The 18,369-nt window shown below is 44.9% G+C and overlaps 1 protein-coding gene and 1 long non-coding RNA gene across 3 annotated transcripts in view; one reads left to right on the forward strand and one right to left on the reverse strand.

Annotated features, from left to right (window-relative positions):
* Positions 1-11,061, reverse strand: part of LOC147027763 (interleukin-17 receptor A-like) — a 72,827-nt gene extending 61,766 nt beyond the window's left edge. Inside the window, exon 1 of one of the 2 annotated variants that reach the window (XM_085877347.1) lies at positions 10,843-11,061. In XM_085877347.1, the coding sequence (XP_085733473.1) occupies positions 10,843-10,923 (81 nt within the window). In that variant the 5' untranslated portion in view covers positions 10,924-11,061. The remainder of the gene's footprint in view (positions 1-10,842) is intronic. The other variant, XM_085877348.1, reaches the window with a different exon arrangement.
* The window catches only part of LOC147027764 (uncharacterized), a 29,365-nt gene continuing 22,038 nt past the window's right edge, over positions 11,043-18,369 (forward strand). The window contains exons 1-2 of the long non-coding RNA XR_015057247.1: positions 11,043-11,333; positions 12,024-12,241. This is a non-coding gene — a long non-coding RNA (uncharacterized LOC147027764). The remainder of the gene's footprint in view (positions 11,334-12,023; positions 12,242-18,369) is intronic.

Here is an 18,369-nt window from a genome sequence, read left to right on the forward strand (position 1 = left end):
GACATCATAGTGATGCATCATATGTGCGGTAATTCATCTCTGCTAATGCCCTGTTCGATTCCCGCAAATAGAATTCAAAAAGCTTGCCGAGTTTCGGAGATAATTTTTTAGGCGATTTCCATTAGCGGAGATATTTTGACGTCATAACTTTTTTTTCCAGGAGGAATTGTCAAAATCGGAGATGGTTCCTGTCTGCGCAGGGTATTTTTACATATATATGCCAAGTTTCAGGAAGTTTCGATGAAAACTGTAGGCTGTGAAACAAACAAGAACAACAATGCGAGTAATACTTCGAGATCCTCCACGAGGATCTAAAAACTCATGCAATGGCAACACATTTACAATACCAGGAGGACATTCGGTATAGCGCATACCTCCGCCACGTCATGTCAGATTCATCAGGACATATCGGGCCCAATACATTTTTAAAACATCATGCTATACAGTCCTATATCGTTTTTGGCCCTCTCTCTCAATGGTGAAGAATCACGTAAAAAAAAAATAATAATAATTATCGTATCCGGATCTTCATTAAAATCGAATCAATTCGTCCTTGGAACACACTCAACGTGTCCACCAAGTTTCATCCGAATCCGTCCACAACTTTTTGAGATACCGTGCTATATATTGTTTTTGGCCCGACCTCTCAATGGTGAAGAATCACTTTAAAAATTCTGGTAGTCGGATCCGGATCAAGATCTTCACCAAAATCTAATCAGTTCATCCTTGTCATGCACCAAACCTATCCACAAAATTTAATCCAGATCCACAACTTGAGATTTCCTGTACACAAACAGAGATAGACAGAAAAAAAAAAACAGACAGAAAGGGGTGAAAACATAACCTCCTTCACTTCCGGTGGCGGAAGCAACTGGAACAGCACTCGGTAGAGCACATACCTCCACCTGGCTGACCAGTTTACATCTTGGATCCCACCAATAGGCATCTGGATCTTAACCAAAATCTAATCAGCTCGTTTTTGTCATCTCCCAAACCTATCCACGAATTGTTGTCATAACATAAGATATGTGAGATTATAATGCTGACAGATAAACAAACAAACCAACAGACAGACAGGGGTGAAAACATAACCTCAGTTCACCTTCGGTGGTGGAGGAAATTAACGCAAAGGTGGACCAACTTTGTAAATGTGGTGGCCTGTGGAAGTGAGTACGCCATCTTTGAATCAACCTACTTTGAGGAGTCTGGGGTCAAGACTGGGGTGCCAACTGGTCCACCCATCTACACTGGCGCTGAAACACGCACATCATGCAAGTACAAGGTGTTTCAAAAAGATTGATACAACTTTGATTTCCTGCCATTTCTTTATTTTTTGACCTATACCGTTTTCCTTTTCAGGGTTTGGTGGTGTTATTATGGTAATTGTTCCCAGGGATTTCTTGCTCTGTAGCTCAACTATGCCAATGATAGTGAAGCAGAAGACAAAAGTGGTGGCTCTGTGGTGTGAGACTAAATCAGATGTCGACACCCGCCAGAGGTTCCGCTGGGAATACGACCTCAGAACACGTGATGGACCCACAGATTGTGCCAGTCAACATATTGTGAAACATTTTGAGCACAAGGGTACAGTGCACAACCAGAGCAAGGGCAAGGGTGGCAGGCCAGCATCAGTAACCAAGAGCCAGGCCAACATCGATGCCGTGTGGGATTCTGCAGTGGACAGTCCCAAGAAGTCCTACCGCCAGTGCTCCCGGGAGCTAGGCATCAAACCAACATTAGTCTGGGGTATCCTCACGAAGGAACTGAAGCTTTTCCCACACTTCATCTCTATTAGGCATAAACTAAGTCAAGATGACATGAGAAGGAGACTTGCAATGTGAAATTGGCTCAGTGACAGGATGGAGCGGTACCCAAACTGGATCAACCTGATCTGGTTCAGTGATGAAGCCTACTTCCACTTGAATGGTGCCCTCAACAACCACAACATTTTCTGGGGGGCAGAACCACCTGAGGTGATGATCAGAGGTACCTGAAAGGGCCCAAGGTCACATGCTTCTGCACCTTCAATCGCAGATGGGGAACGCTAGGACCTTATTGGTTTGAGAAGGACAACAGCAGGATGGTGATGATCAATGGTGAGCACTACCGGGCCGTGCTCCAGAAGTTCCACAATGATTTGGCCCAAAATGTCACCCCAAACCAATGACCTGGTTTATGTAGGATGATGCACTCCCGCATACAGCAGGTGACGCCATCACTTTCCGTGACAGCTCTTCAGAAAGTGCCTCATTGCCTGAGGTACCGCTCATGACAAGGCACCCCATAGCCGAGACATGAACCCTCTGGAATACTAGTTCTGGGGGGCTGCCAATGGCTCTGTCTACGCCAATCACCCTGCCACATTGTATGATCTGTAGCAGGAGGTGTCAGACTACCTCCAGGCAGTGCCACATGAGACCGACAGGAAAGTTGGACAGAACTCTGGAGTCAGGATCAATGCCTGTCTGAACCACGGAGGGGCACACATCGAGAATGTCAAGTACAAGGATTTTGCGTTAATGCCAATTTCAGATCTTGGGCTCTCACCAACTCCAGCTCAGACTTACTGAAAGAGCAATCAGTGACAGAAAATACCATGTCACACGCTTTCAAGAAATGTTTGGTTCACACTCCTGAGGTTTCTGTTTCTTTGTAAATAAACATTTAAAGTTGCATCATTCCTTTTGAAACACCTTTGAGATGCACCATTAAACTCAGCTATCAGAAGGTAGCAAAACCTGTCACTGTCCTTTAACACCAGCTCATTATACTCCTACTCTTGCTGGCATTGCAACACTGAGCCTCAACCTTCATGCTGCAACCAGACTGGTTGCAGTGAAAACTGCCGCACAACCCCACCACCTTCTCCACAAGATATCCGAGGAAATGTCCCACCAGTAACTGAAGAACCAGAAACCTCACCAGACCTGCACAGCTTTTTATCCCACCCAACAATGGGCATGAAAGACAACAATGGCAACTCAATGAGTCGCGATGGACGACAGGCAGATTACAACACCGAGCACCTGCCTCAACCAATCCAATTACCTGGAAGCTACCATGGAAGGAATGTTGCCATCTCAACTGTTTGAGGACAGGGGTTGGCTGCTTTAATGTCTGCTTGTACCCCTGGAGCTAGCAGATTCAGCCAAATGTGACTGTGGAGAATTAATCCACACTGTAGATCACCTGGTGGAGGAGTTTCCCATCTACCACATTTATTATAGTCTGAATTCTCTCCACAAATACAGGGATAAGGGGAGTCAAGATGCCATCAATAAAATGGAGGAGCCAAGGGGTCGTCAGACAAAAGTAGGGATGAGAGGGTACGCAAACTTGTATACAAGGAGAGAAATAACCCAATATGGCACCAACAATAACTAGATATCTGCTATCACAAAGTGATCGGCAAGAGTAAGCCTTCCCCGAACAGGGAAGGCTTACCCTTTGGGGATCGCCCGCGACTTACCCCGTAATGCCCGTGATGGCCATATTTTTTTTTTTTGGACTGCCAAATTACATCGACCCTCGAAATTTAGAGATGGAGTGTAAATAAAGAAAATGTGTCTCCATCGACAATCTCTCTATAAAACTCAACAAACTGAAAATTGGAGGAAAATTATTCAAGCTATGATCAAATAGGAGTTTTTCGTCAATTAGGTCATAATCCGGGAAAAACAAAGTAGGTCAAGGACCCGAAACAAATGTCAGGTGTACAACTTCAGTGCAGATCCACTATAATGTTGCAAGAACGTCTCGGATAGCCAAGCGCTCTAAGATTCCGCATTGGCAAAAAAACTCCGCATTTTTTTCAAACTGCAATTTGACGGTGACCTTTAACCCCGAGGTGTATGGTCTAAATCAAATGTAAATGCAGTTTTGCCGTCGGCTATGTTGAGCGAGCAATTTCGTTCTGATCGAACAAACCTTAGTTGAATTTTGGTGAAAAATGTTAAAATGTCTATAATTGGGTCATGACCTTAAAAGTTGTCATGGTCAAAAAAAAAAAAATTACGTCAACCCCGCACACTTTATATTCCCATTATTGATGCAAAATTTCATTCTGAAAGTCCGAGCCACATCCGAGATACAGTTGGGACATTGGCAGAAAAAAGGGAGAAAAACCGAAATGGTGGTCTCGTACTCCGAGCGGCGTACAACCTTGACCTTTAACCTGAAGGGGTATTATGTGAGTAAATGTTAAATGTGCCTTGCTCTGGGCTATTGAGAGGGGGCAATTTCGTTCTGATCAGACAAAACTTCATTTAATCTTGATGAAAAATCTTAAATTGTCTAGAATTGGGACATGACTTTAAAATTAGAAGTCAACATCAAAAAAAATTACGTCAACTCTGCATACTTTGAATTCCCATTACAGATTCAAAATTAGGTTCCGAAAGCCCCAGCTCTGACATACAGCTCAGAAATTGGGAGTGTTGGGAGTGCAGAAAGAAAAAAAAATTCTACATGGTGGTTACATACTCCGAGGGGTGTAAGGAACTGTGTGGTACCATTAAAGATTGGGGGCATCATTTGTAGAAACAAACTCTCGAACAGCAACACGCCTTCCCCTATCTGAGGTGGGGGGGGGGGGGAGCTTAAATACCAGGACTCACACAACAATCGGGAATGAGCAAGGGCTTGAGGAAGGCACGAGCTGGTTTGGAGTCCGGTATGGCCTGTGCAGGATGGTGTGGTACAGGGGAGGTCATAAAGAGAGGGATGCTGCTTCTCTAAAGGTATGGTTCCAACTGCCGCACATACATGGCGTGGGTACGGCCCTCGTAAGCTTGATGACTGCTCTCATACCTGTGAGCCACTCTCATTGGCCACCTACTAGTGTGGATGGCACCTTCATTCAGGCCATCCTACCCTGTGGGACAGGTCCAAGAAAAAGTGTTCCACCCTCAGCTAGGACCCCACAGCCAACCTCGCCATGCCTGCCAAACGATCCGTGATGTTGCCCTTGATCCTATTCAGGCTGGGGGTTTTTTTAAGTATGTTTCAACTTGGGAGGGAAGGGGGAATTAATGATATAACTATTAATTAAGCAAGCAAGTCTGCTAATTATATATATATATATATATATATATAGTATAAATTTGGAATCAAAAGATGTGCAAGACTTCAAAGATTGAAAAAAAAAAAGTCATGAAAGTATTTTGCAATTTGCAGGAGTCACGAAGAAATCAGTTTATTTACTTTTTTTTTTTACAACAGAGTGGTCATTTTGACCCCCCACACCTCGAGCCTGAAGAGGATTAAAACCACATGGCCTTCTTGCCCAAGTTCTCACTCGAAAACAGGAGGTTTTACACAACAAAACTTACTCTATACCTTCTTTAAGTTAACACTGATCACTACCTCTTCAGTGCATGTTTTACAATACGACTTACCTCTCAACAAATACCAGAAGAGGAATGCATGCAATGAGATCATAATGGACCGTGTGTGTGTGTGTGTGTGTGTGTGTGTGTGTGTGTGTGTGTGTGTATAAACATATATATATATATATATATATATATATATATATATATATATATATATATATATATATATATATATATATATATATATATATATATATATATATACACAGTGTCTCACAAAAATGAGTACACCCTCACAAATGTGTAAATAATTCAGTGTAACTTTTTAAGCAGCTGTGCTCGAAGCAAAACCTTAGAGTTAGTGACAGAGTAGACATTCTGCAATATGTATGCCGGCACAAAACTGCCATTTCATAAAAACAATGTGGCATATTACGAATATTTCTGAAAGACGAGACAACAAAAGTGAGTACACCCCTGCTATTGTCTGCACAAAAAGCAAGTCAAGCATGGTAAAACAGCTTCCATTTTCATCATTTTCTGCATATTTAAGTCAAAGAGTGTTAAAGGTACAACTCGAGGGGGAGCACTCGGTAGAGTGCAAAACCTCCGCCGCCAATACTGCGAGGTCACTCAAGTGAACCTAATATCCTATTCATTCAATTTCACATCAACAGTGCTCACAGAGTTGTAGTTTGCAACTTTCCCTTTTACATACTCAATTCATTCGTCATAACTCGATTCCTTGAGACAGAAATTGATTTTACGCGGGTATATCCACCTGAAGTTCCAAAATCAGCCGCAATTATAATTTTGGCATGTTTTTTTGTTGGAAATCACTTATAACATGTAGAAATGCCCCCCCCCAAAAATCGAAATTTTGCTGAAAAAAAAGTTGCAAAAAAAAGTTTTTTTCTCAAACAATTTTTTTTGGGGGGTGGGGGGGGGGGGTTGGAAATCACTTAAAACATGCAGGAATGCAAAAAAAAAAAAAAATTCAAATATTATTTCAAAATGGCCGTCATAGTGGCCATATTGAATTTTGGACAAAGTCCAAAATGTAATGGCATGATCCTTGGACCAGACCTAATCCCCCCACCAAGTTTCGTCGAAATCCGTCGAGGAGTTTTTCCGTAATACTGTTCACAAACAAACAAACAAACAAGCAGTCATAGACTGGTGGTTACGAAATCGTCAACTTGACCTCTGACCTTGTCTCATAAAAGCTGTCTCTTGAGAAGGTAGCGATGCAAACCAGAAGTTGATACGATGATTCTGTACCAAACCATCAAAAATCGTAACGGCGACTGAAGCAAAAATCTCCATTTTTCCACGCAATTATTTTATATTATTTTATCAAAGTCACAAAACCGTAATATTCGGCCATCCACAAACAATCTTTACATAATCCGACGGCTTAGCGAGTCAGGCATGCGACGATAACCCTTATTGGGATAAAAAAAAATGACTTTTAAACACCATCTTTATCGAAAACACCGTCAGCGCGCACACGCAAAACCTTTACGTGACGACGACGCGTCTGCTCGAGCGCACTGCATCCATCACGTGACGACCCGGGACGCGCGAGTGAAATATTTTTATACAATCTTAAAACGTCTCCAAAACATCCGATTTTTACCAGAATTTCGACAACCGAGTTTTAAGCATCCTAAGCGATCGCAAATACCAAAGACAAAATTAAAATCGAAGTTAAAACGAACTCGTAATGTCGAGCGAAGCAAAAATACTCCATTTCTCAACATTAATTTACGGAATGATGGTTGACCTCACTGTGACCTTGACCTTTGACCGATTTTGACCAAAATCTAATCAGCGCTAGCCATCACCCTCCTGAATCACGTGGTGTAATTTGACATTGGTAGCTTCTTCCGTTCTCAACTTATCGTGCCTACAAACAAACAAACAAGCAGTCATAGACTGGTACTTACGAAATCGTCAACTTGACCTCTGACCTTGTCTAATAAAAGCTGTCTCTAGAGAAGGTAGCGACGCAAACCAGAAGTTTCTACGATGATTCTGTATCAAACCATCAAAAATCGTAACGTCGACCGAAGCAAAAATCTCCATTTCTCCACACAATTATACCTTAACGTAACTCAACGACGCGTCTGCTCGAGCGCACTGCATCATCGGACGACCCGTGACGCGTCGAGTGAAATATTTTTTATACAATCTTAAAAAGTCTCCAAAACATCCGATTTTTACCAGAATTTCGACAACCGAATTTTAAGCGTCCTAAGCGATCGCAAAAACCGAAGACAAAATTAAAATCGAAGTTAAAACGAACTCGTAACGTCGAGCGAAGCAAAAATACTCCATTTCTCCACATGAATTTACGGAATTATGTTTGACCTCACTGTGACCTTGACCTTTCACCGATTTTGACCAAAATCTAATCAGCACTAGCCATCACCCTTCTGAATCACGTGGTGTAATTTGACATTGGTAGCTTCTTCCTTTTTCCCAAGTTATCGTGCCTACAAACAAACAAACAAACAAACAGAAACGGAAGGCATCAATATACTTACGAAATCTTTAGATTTCGTAAGTAACAAACAGAAAGGGGTGAAAACAGTAACCTCCGATCTTCGATGTCGGAGGTTAAATATGCACCAAACAATACACACAATGTCCATAGAGCTGCAACCTCCCTGGTATGTTAAAAGTGAAGAAGTGTACTCAATGCAGTAATTGTCCATCTGCTTGCTGAAGCACATCAATCCAAGCCCCTGGACTACTGGCAACATGTCCTCTGGTCTGATGAAACGAAGATCAATTTGTTTGGATCTGATGGAGTGCAGCGTGTCTGGCGGCGACCTGGGGAACAGTACCAAGACAAGTGCGTTATTCCTCGTGTCAAGCATGGTGGTGGTAGTGTCATGGTTTGGGGATGCATGAGTGCTGCCGGTACTGGAGACCTCAAGTTCATCGAGGCAAACATGGATTCTACGATGTACTGTGACATCCTGAAGGAGAAGATGTTACCCTCCCTGCGGAAACTTGGTTGAGGAGCTGTATTTCAGCATGATAACGATCCGAAGCATCGGTCCAAGCAGACAACTGCCTTTCTGAGGAAGTTGAAGATCAATATGTTGGAGTGGTCAAGCTTGTCACCTGATCTAAACCCAATAGAACACCTGTGGGGCATCCTGAAATGTAAGGTTGAGGGACGAAAGGTGTCCAATATTACGCAACTTCGAGAAGTCATTGCAGAGGAGTGGAACAGGATCCCAACAAAGACATGTGGAACACTAGTCAACTCCATACCGAGTAGAATATCTGCTGTGCTCAAAAACAATGGTGAACATACTCTCTTCTTTCGGCTGCTCCCGTTCGGGGTCGCCACAGCGGATCATCCGTTATGATCCGCATAATGATTTGGCACAGGTTTTACGCCGGATGCCCTTCCTGACGCAACCCTGGTCGCCTCTTACGACACAGGGATATGGTACACCTATTTTAACCGGGGCATACACCGGGCCCAGTACACTGGTACTCACTTCGCCGACCTCGGAAGGACGACAGGCTGAGTCAACCCCCTGGTGTATTAATTCAGTGGCCCAACGGGGCTTCAACTCAGGACCTTTTGGATCCCAAGCCGCTACTCTAACCACTACGCCAACACCAGGCTAAAGTGAACATACACACAAAATACTGAAAATAATAACGCTTCAATGTGAGAAAGTACAGAGGGTGTACTCACTTTTGTTGCCCCTCCCCCCCTTTTCACAGATATGCCCAGTATGCCACATTGTTTTCACAGAATAAATGTTTTTGGCCTGTACATGTATGACAGAATGTCTACTCTATCATTTCTTTGAGTCTTGTGTTTATAATACATCTCAGTAAAAAGTTACAACAACATATGTACATTTTTGTAAAGGGTGCACTCACTTTTGTGAGATACTGTATAATATATATATATATATATATACACACATATATACACATACATTCACACACAAACATAATGAACCGTGGTGTCCGTCCTTGCTTTCATCTGTCTCCCAATAATGGTGATGCCGAACATAATTCACAAGCAGGATATTCCACACTCTTTTGAGACAAAGCCAACCTCGACCACCAGATGTTGCACCACCATTGTGGGCTCAGAGTGAAACACAATTAATCTTTATAAAGTCCATGAAATAACTTTTTAATTGATAAATTAACTGAAACACTTCCCATCATTGAAGATGGGTACTTTTGCTTGTGTGTGTGTATATATATATATATATATATATATATATATATATATATATATATATATATATATATATATATATATATATATATATATATATATATATATATATATATATATATATATTATACATCTGTGTGTGAAGTGTGTCACTGTGTGCGTAGCCTTTGCTTTGATTCCTCTACAATTCCACACCCATTCACGAAATCTCTACCAAATTTTGTGGAGGTGCTGGGAGTACCCAGGGCCAGGTCGTAAGCACAACCCCCCCCTTCAAGGAATTCTCTGTTGGAAGGGGGGGGGAACCCAAAAAAACCTGATCTAAAACAAGGAAATGCGGCCATTTGGCCCAACATCGTCGTGGTACACTCCCAGGTTAATTTTTGTTTCAAATTTAAACATCAATCTTCCAGATGTTTTCATAAAGTATCATCTTTGATCAGGTGACCCAACTTCACAATCATATAAAACACAATAGTGGACATTTACACTCCTCCAGCTACGACCTGAGTCTTCCACACCTGTTTTTCCTCTCCTTCACAAAGAAATAAATAAATAAGTGTATAAATACTTTTGTTGTAAATGAACTTTGTTTTGCTGTCATCAAAGCACTCACATTGTTATTGTTGTACGTGATTCCCAGCATGCTTGGCACCACATCAGGTGGGATAGATAATACATGGTCATATCCGATCATGACATGCAGGAACAAACACCCCAACTGTGAACGAAAGATACTAATCGAGCTATCCGACTACTCAACAACTCAACAAGGCAAAACCATTGGGCTGTTGGAAGGGACTGATGACGTCATTCTGATAAATAAAATTAAATATTATTAAATTATATATATATATATTTTTTTTTTTTTTGAGAAACAAATAATTGTCACTTGAAAGTTTTTTTTTTTCAAAGTAATGATTGAGATTTCATCAGATAATACAACCATGATCATTGAGGACAAGATAATAAACGACACAATTAATGATACAATGCACCAAACGGATCGACGTCAAGAATCCTGTCGAACAATTCGAACCTTGTCGCGCAATAAAATGTGTCGATAAATGTCCAACAAGAGAAAATAATTTTTTTTTTAATAAATTAACGGTTAAACAAACATCCAAACTTCTCTCGGAAGTTTTCTTTTTACACTCGAAGCAGGTTTAAAGTTTCCGACCCGGAACTCGCTGGTTTTACGAACCAAAGCGAAGAAAACTCAAGTCCCGTGACGTCATTTCGCGTGCTTTGCGGAGCCGCGGTACCTGTCCGCTTCGCCACTCTCACCTGTACGAGGTTCCCGCCATGGCGGACGATGACGAGGAAGAGCACAGCACCGAGCGGAGATCGCAGGGTCGACGGAGCCATTGGGACGCACGATGCTCGGCCCGGGGATTGCGCTCAGCTCCGTAACCCTTCGTCTTTTGATGGGACGTTTCACCTGAGTCTCCTCCCCAAATTCAACACCTGCCGAACTTCCTCAAGCGCAAAAACTTCCTCGTCGACACGTCGTCTTCTTCTTCTTCGTCACCGGAACACTGTTTCATTGGACGAGGGCGCCCGATGGTCCGTTGGACCAAATTTTCATCGGTCTTCATGGCCTCGGGCATTTTTTTTTTCTCGTCTGAACAAAAACAATCGGTTTCCCAGCCCGAAAACCTTGGAACCCCAATGATAATTATGAGAGTTATTTCGCGTCTTGGTGGTCCTAAGGGTCTTGGGGGTCTTGAAGGGTCTTCAAAGGTCCAAGGGGCCTCAGCAGTCTGAAGGGTCGAAAGGTACATTCCAATAGTATGTAATTAATCTCCTTGAAATGGATGAGGTGTGTGTGTGTGTGTGTGTGTGTGTGTGTGTGTGTGTGTGTGTGTGTGTGTGTGTGTGTGTGTGTGTGTGTGTGTGTGTGTGTGTGTGTGTGTGTGTTTTAAGTCCTCGGTTCTTCTGGATATTTGGGGTCTTTGGGTCCTCTGGATCTTTTTGGTTCTTTTGGGTCATCAGGGATTTTTGAGTCTTCTGGGTCTTTTGCATCCTTGGGGTCTTTTTGGGTCGTCACGGTCTTTTGAATCTTTGAGGATCTTTTGGGTCCTCGGGGACTTTCTGGTTATCTGGCTCTTTTGTGTCTTTCTTTTTAGACTTTTGGGTCTTTTAGGTCCTTGGGGTCTTTTGGGTCCTCAGGATCTTTTGTTTCTTCGGAATATTTTGGATCCTCAGGAACTTTTGGGTCTTCAGAGTTTTATGGATCTTCTGGGTCTTTTGGGTCCTCGGGGTATTTTGGGTCTTTTAGGGGCCTTCATGGTCTTTTGGGTCCTCAGGTACTTTTGGGTCATCTGGGTCTTTTGGGTGCTCAGGGTCTTAAAGGATCTTCAAAGGTCGAAGGGGTCGCAGCAGGGTGTTGGTTTAATGGTTAGGGTAGCGGGCTTGGGATCCGAGGATCCTGAGTTCTAATCTCGTTGCCATTGAATTAATACCAGGTGGGTTGACTGAGCCTGTACAGTGTACATCCTTCTGAGGTTGGCGAGATGAGTTCCAGCTTGCTGGGATGATTGAGCCATTCGAGTATCCTGCGTTGAAGTGGTGACCCATCCAGGATTGCGCCCGACAGCCCAGGAGACTGCTCCGGCAGCACCAACGCTCGACACAGAGTATGGTCTCAATGGATGGATGTCTCAGCAGTCGAAAGGGTCAAAAGGTACTGCACATTCTAATAACTTAATGAATAGACATACATAATTAACACACACACACACACACACACACACACACACCCCTCATCCATTTGAAGAAGATATTTTTTGTCATGCACTGAAAACGTTACCAAATAAAGTATGAAACTAGCTCGGTCTTGAAAATGGAGGAAAACCTCGAAAGGAATTTCATAAGTATGTACTAATGATAAAAAAATGAAATAAAGGCTTGCTTCTGTGGCCCAACACATGATTATATATATTGTTACGGTTTCGCGCCCGCCGGCGTGCGGACGGCCACGTAACTCGAATCGCGGCACGTCGCCCACCGGACGGACAATCCAGTCGTGACCCTCTCGGACTAACGCCGGGAACCAGTCACGGGTGGACCTTTCGGTCTCACCGCGATCGAGCCAATCGGCCCCCGCGTGGGATAGGGTTGCTCGCCAAATTCGACCTACCTAAGTACCCACACGGAGGGTAGACCGGGCGATCGCACCTCGCCGCAGGTCGACTTCGGACACGGGCCACTTAAGCGACCCGTTCCGTACTATCGGGATAACCGAGCGGTGTTATCGTCGGCCTCGACGGTTCGATTAATTATCGGGCGTATTCAGCCCACTACCAACCCTTTACGTGAAGCAAGATGAGGATTCAATGAAAGAAATGACGAAGCGAAGCGGGAAAACAGTTCAACACAAAGCACATTTATTCGCGATGAACGGAAAGCACACATATTCAATTCCACCAAAAGCACATAGAAAAGAAGAAGACAAAAAGCAAATGCGACAATGCAGATCTAATACAGACTACGCGAGCACACGGCAACACTTATACAATTTTACTTCACAGACGGCGCCGACAACACACATTCCCAAAGCAAAATAAAAGAGAACCACCCTCCAGGATGAGGGGGTAGGCGGGCCTGGGGCCGAGACCGTGTCGGGCCTACCCGTCTGGTGATGAGACGCGGTCGGCGGTGGTGCCTCAACTCCGCGGGCCTCGCGGACAGTGTCTGGTAGGGGGTGGGAAGGGGGCCCCCTTGGTCGCACTATCTCAGCGCGGGGGGGGGAAACAGGAGGGGGTTGCTGATGCTCGGGGAAAGGAGGATTTTTACTCTGTCTCGGGTCCCGCGACGAGCGTCTCCACCTCGACCAGGTCGCGCCGTCGGCCTCCCTGGTGTGCAGCTCCCGGCACCGACGCGAGCACCCCCTCGTCTGCCTTCGCCACCGCCGCCTCTCCACAGCTCCGTCCTCTTCACTCCGACTCCAACTCCGAACTCTTCCTCCTGCGAACTTCCCAACTGCACTCAACTCCAACGCACACGACGACCTTTTTCTGACGAACGCAGCCGCTTATATAAGCCCCGTGGCTTCGCCTTTGACACCCTGCCTTCGACCTTTCACCTCGCTCCCCATTGGCCCGAGAAAAAGTGGGCGTGAATGCATTTTGATCCATGAATTTGCATATAGCGACCGCCCTCCAACGCCCTGGAGGCGGGGCCAAATCACCCCTTGCTCACCGATTGGACGGAACAAAAGTGGGCGTGAGTCGTTTTTGATCCGTTTTTGGAGCGGAAAGTCCGTGGTTTTGTACACGCTGTTCGGCGCGCGCCCTGCACGAGTCCAATACCGGTACCCACAAGCGGCGCAAGAACGGTGGCGATGCGACGGTTGCGAGGTGTGACGGTAAAGGTCGTGGCTGTTGTGGTGAAGCGGCGCCGCGGTGGGTGGTTGATGTTGTGATGACTGTTGAGACGCGGTTGGCGGTGGTAATCATGGCGGTTGGTCCAAAATAAAGATAGTAAAAGAAAAACGGCTATCCTGAAGAGTCGCAGCACGCATAAATGACATGTATTCCCACTAGACAACGGGTTTGGGCCTAACTACACATATACTTACCGAGATATCTCACCTAAGGGACCTGAATGGTGGTTTGCGAATTTGGTAACCACAACAATATATATATTGTTGTGGATTCTCACCACTCCAACGTGCAGACGACCGCTTTTAGCGAATTGTGGCCGCACGCCCGCCGGACGGGCAATCCAGTCACAGCTTTCGGATCAACGCCGAAATCCAGTTACGGGTGTGTTTTTAACCACACCATAAATCGGCCAACTCTTCTGTCCACGCGCGACAGGGTTGATCGCCGAATTGTCAATTTACCTAATTATTTGCGCAGACAGAATTATACCGGAGATTTATACCTCGACGGGACCCGTACGGACACGAGCCGCTTTGAGCAGCTCGCGCCGTTTGCGATTGCCGAGCGGTGTATTATCACCAAGCCCCGTCAGACTCGATTATCTAATCGGATATTAAAAACCAGCTATTATTCCGAACGCAATTACGGCAGCTCAATGGAGGAAGGGACGCAACGAGCAGGTGAATATTCAAACAATGACATTTATTTATACATGCACAGATGCAAGCAATGGGGGTAAGGGACAAGACACGAGCAAGAAAAACCTACAGCCGTTGTCTATTTATTCTGTACATGTACTTAACCACAATTCTACTTATCGGACAAGGCGCCACCGACTTCCATGAAAAAACCCCAAGAAAGAGAGAACAGGGCCCGTAGGCCTTTAATGTTCCGCGGAGCTGTGAAGACCGAAGGAGCTCCGCAAGACCGTGCAGGTTACCTGCCACCCTCGTGGTGACTCGCTGGGCCCTGGTTTGGCGACCCTCGGTGTGTCTCGTCGTCAACACGGCAGCTGGTGTAGCGTGACTTGGTTGGTGCAGGCCTAGCCATGCGGCCTGGTCGATCAGGCCTAGCCGACGATGCCTCAGAGGAGCGAACGGGCCTTGCTCTTTTAGAGTTGATGCTCTCTGAAGAGCCCGCTCACTCAGCGTCGCTCGGACCATCCCGGGGCCCGATCACCTCGGACCGTTATGCCGCTGGCTGGCGACTTCTCTCTGGCTGCCTCCACTGACCCACAATTCTGCACGGCACTGCAGGCTTGGCTGGACTCCAGGCTCCAAACTCCGAACTGCAAACTCCAGACTCGACTCAATTCAATTCAACCCCGACCTCCACTCAACTCCGAACGAACTCAACTCCCGGGGTTTCAGCCCGGCCTTTTATTGGGTTCGGGGGGTGTTGTTTGGGCTTTCACCTCTGATCCTTCACCCCCTGCTGGCTCCGCCCCTTTTTGTCATTCTGATCCGATCTTGCCGTCAAACGTGGACAACACGGACGTGGTAGAAATCACCAGCTTTCGCTCCAACGAGGGAGTCGTTGTGTTTGTCGGCGGAGATGCCGTTTGTCTGTGGATGCCGTTGCTGGCGAAAAGATGGCGGCGTTTGTGGAGATGAAGGTGAGGAGACGTTGTTCGTTTGTTGATGAAGGTGGTGAGGAGATGTTGGCGGTTGTGGCGAAAGTGGTGAGGAGATGTTGTTTAAAATAAAGATAGGAAAGAATAACACAACCTCAAAGGTTCACAGCCCGGCTCACTAATAAATCCCGTTAGACATCGGTGGGGAAATCTATTCTGGACACACACTTATCGACATAACCGATCTTCGGGGAACCTGAATGGTGTCCTGTGAATTTCCACAACCGTAACAATATATATATATAGAAAAAAAAATCAATGACTTTGGATCAAATGAGGTGGCAACTGACAATATTAACCCAAGGTGCTAGTTTCATAAATGTTTAACTTAACCTTTCACTGAAAGAAATTGGTCGGGTCTCGGGCTGCAACGGTGTTGCAGGATGTTTTTGAAAGAGGAGGAACGCAGAAATCAAGGGAATTTATTCCCTCCACTACTGAAGGTGAAGGAGCTTATGTTTTCACCCCCTTTTTGTCTGTTCGTGTACAGCACATCTCAAGTTGTGGACGGATTTGGATGAAATTTTGTGGACAGGTTGGGTGTGTGACAAGGACGAAATGATTCGATGTTGGTGAAGATCCGAATCCGGATCTGACGACTCGAATTTTTTTAAGTGATTCTTCATCATTGAGAGATGGGGCCAAAAACGATATGTAGCATATCTTAAAAAGTTTTGGACGGATTCGGATGAAACTTGGTGAACAGGTTGGGTGTGTGACTAGGACGAATTGCTTCAATTTTGGTGAAGATTCCAATCTGGATCCGGATACAAGAATTATTTAATTTGTAAAGCGATTCTTCAACATTGAGAGATCGGGCCAAAAAACGATATAGTACTGTATAGCATGATATCTCAAAAATGTATTGGGCCCGATATGTTCTCGTGGATCAGGCATGATGTGGGGGAGGTATGCGCTCCACTGAGTTCTCTTCTATTTTTTTTTTTCGTTCTTATTATTGAACTTTGCCCTAAAACAAGGTTGAGAACCAGGAAAGTGTAAATGTGAAGGGCAACTGAGAAAAAAAAAAAAGAGGAACACCTGGCAAAACCTTCACTAAGCCCTGAAACAAGGAAACCTCCACACAGGACCATCGTGCAGCTGGGGGCAACTAGACCAGGTGGAAAATTAAATTTCCCTACCCCCAATGGGTGTTTTTTTTAGGAGATACCATCTTCGTACTGGGTGGCCGTTGACTCCCGAAGGGAGCTCATCCGCTCTTTGTAAGGTGTTGTAGTCCTGGCAGGGTGTCACAGTCACCCTCCCCAATGAGCAAAGCCAGTGAGAGCCGCATGTCGGTTTCGTCTCCCACCATTCGGCAGGAAAGAGTCAATACTCTCCCAGATGATGTAAACATGAAGGCACGAAGGGTCCCGTTAAGGATTCCAGGTGTTTGGGATTTTAGATGCTCTCTGGTGCACTCTGAGCATCTACTGACCACATGTTGGGAAGGAAAAACAAATCACGTTTCCATGATAAAATCAGCTTTGTTGGAATTTTCATTGGTAATTTGAACCTTGGTGCTGGCTTAAGATCTTAGGGTCTTGAGTTTGAGCACATGTTTGTCATTTAATTAACACCAGGTGGGGTTGACTCAGCCCGTCATCCTTCCAAGATCAGCGAAATGAGTACCAGTGCATTGATATAATAAAGGGCACTGCTGCACCCCCCAAAAAATGATGCACTCAGCATCCACAGGCTGCACAAGATAGCTCGCTATTTTTAATTTTGACCTGATTGAGATGGAACCTGTAGCTTTGTCAACTTAAAGGAATATCAGTTACTCAAGAATCCTGTTCAACAATTACTCCGAACGATGCTCTTTACGTCTCGTCCCTCGAGTGGTTGCCTGCAGGCGGGTGTGGCACGAAATCAAGTGTGATAATGCAAATACCACGGATGGCGAGTGACACGCGGTTCATGGGTTTGGCCCGATTTGTGTGTGAAAACCGGTAAAGCCTTCTTATTGATTTGTATCGTCAAATCGAGCATTGCATGGAGAGTTGGATCAAGTTTAACAAGTGATTGTTCACCATTTAGACAAAGGGCCAAAAATGATCGGTCTTCAGCACAATATCTCAAAAAGTTATGGACGAGTTCTGCCAAATTAGCCAAAAGTCGGTGGAAGTCGGGACAAGCAGGTTCGATTTTTGGTTCAGGTCCGAATCCAGATCCAGCCCATCAGTGGGATACAAAACTTAAACTGTTCAGCCTGGGGGAGGTGTGCCCTCTATCGAGTGGCGTTCCAGTCGAGCTTGTTAACCCCGTTGTGGCCTTCTCCCCTCCCCGATGATCTCACTCTCATTTCTACTCTGTTGTTGGTGTTTTCCCCCCTTGCCATTTTGCTGTTCCCTTGCATTGTGGTGCTCTCGCACAACACCACACACTCTGTTGACGCTTCAATAACACACGGTCTGAGATCAGAAATGTTCACACCAATCAGGGGAAATCTCTGCTTCACACAAGACATTTTAATCCACCAGATCACTCCTCCATAGATGTGATGTTCAAATCTCTGCCATCGAATCAATCACAGACCACGATCCTGAGACGCCAATTGTTTTGCATAAACAAACTTCAAACAAAGGCTTCTCGTGGTTTCAATGGTGATGACGAACGAGTATTCCAACTCATTCATTCTGAAGTCCATAAACTCATTCACCTCTCTGATTGATAAATGCAGGCGGTGTGTGTATGCACATGTATATGTATATAAACAGTATATGTATATGTGCATGTGTACGTTAAGAGGTGAACTAGCAGGGATCAGCTCACAACAGCCTGGTGTTGGCT

This window comes from Eptatretus burgeri, chromosome 4 (genome assembly GCF_056783735.1).
Source record: "Eptatretus burgeri isolate ZD-2024b chromosome 4, Ebu_testis_v1, whole genome shotgun sequence".
NCBI classification, from domain to species: Eukaryota; Metazoa; Chordata; class Myxini; order Myxiniformes; family Myxinidae; genus Eptatretus; species Eptatretus burgeri.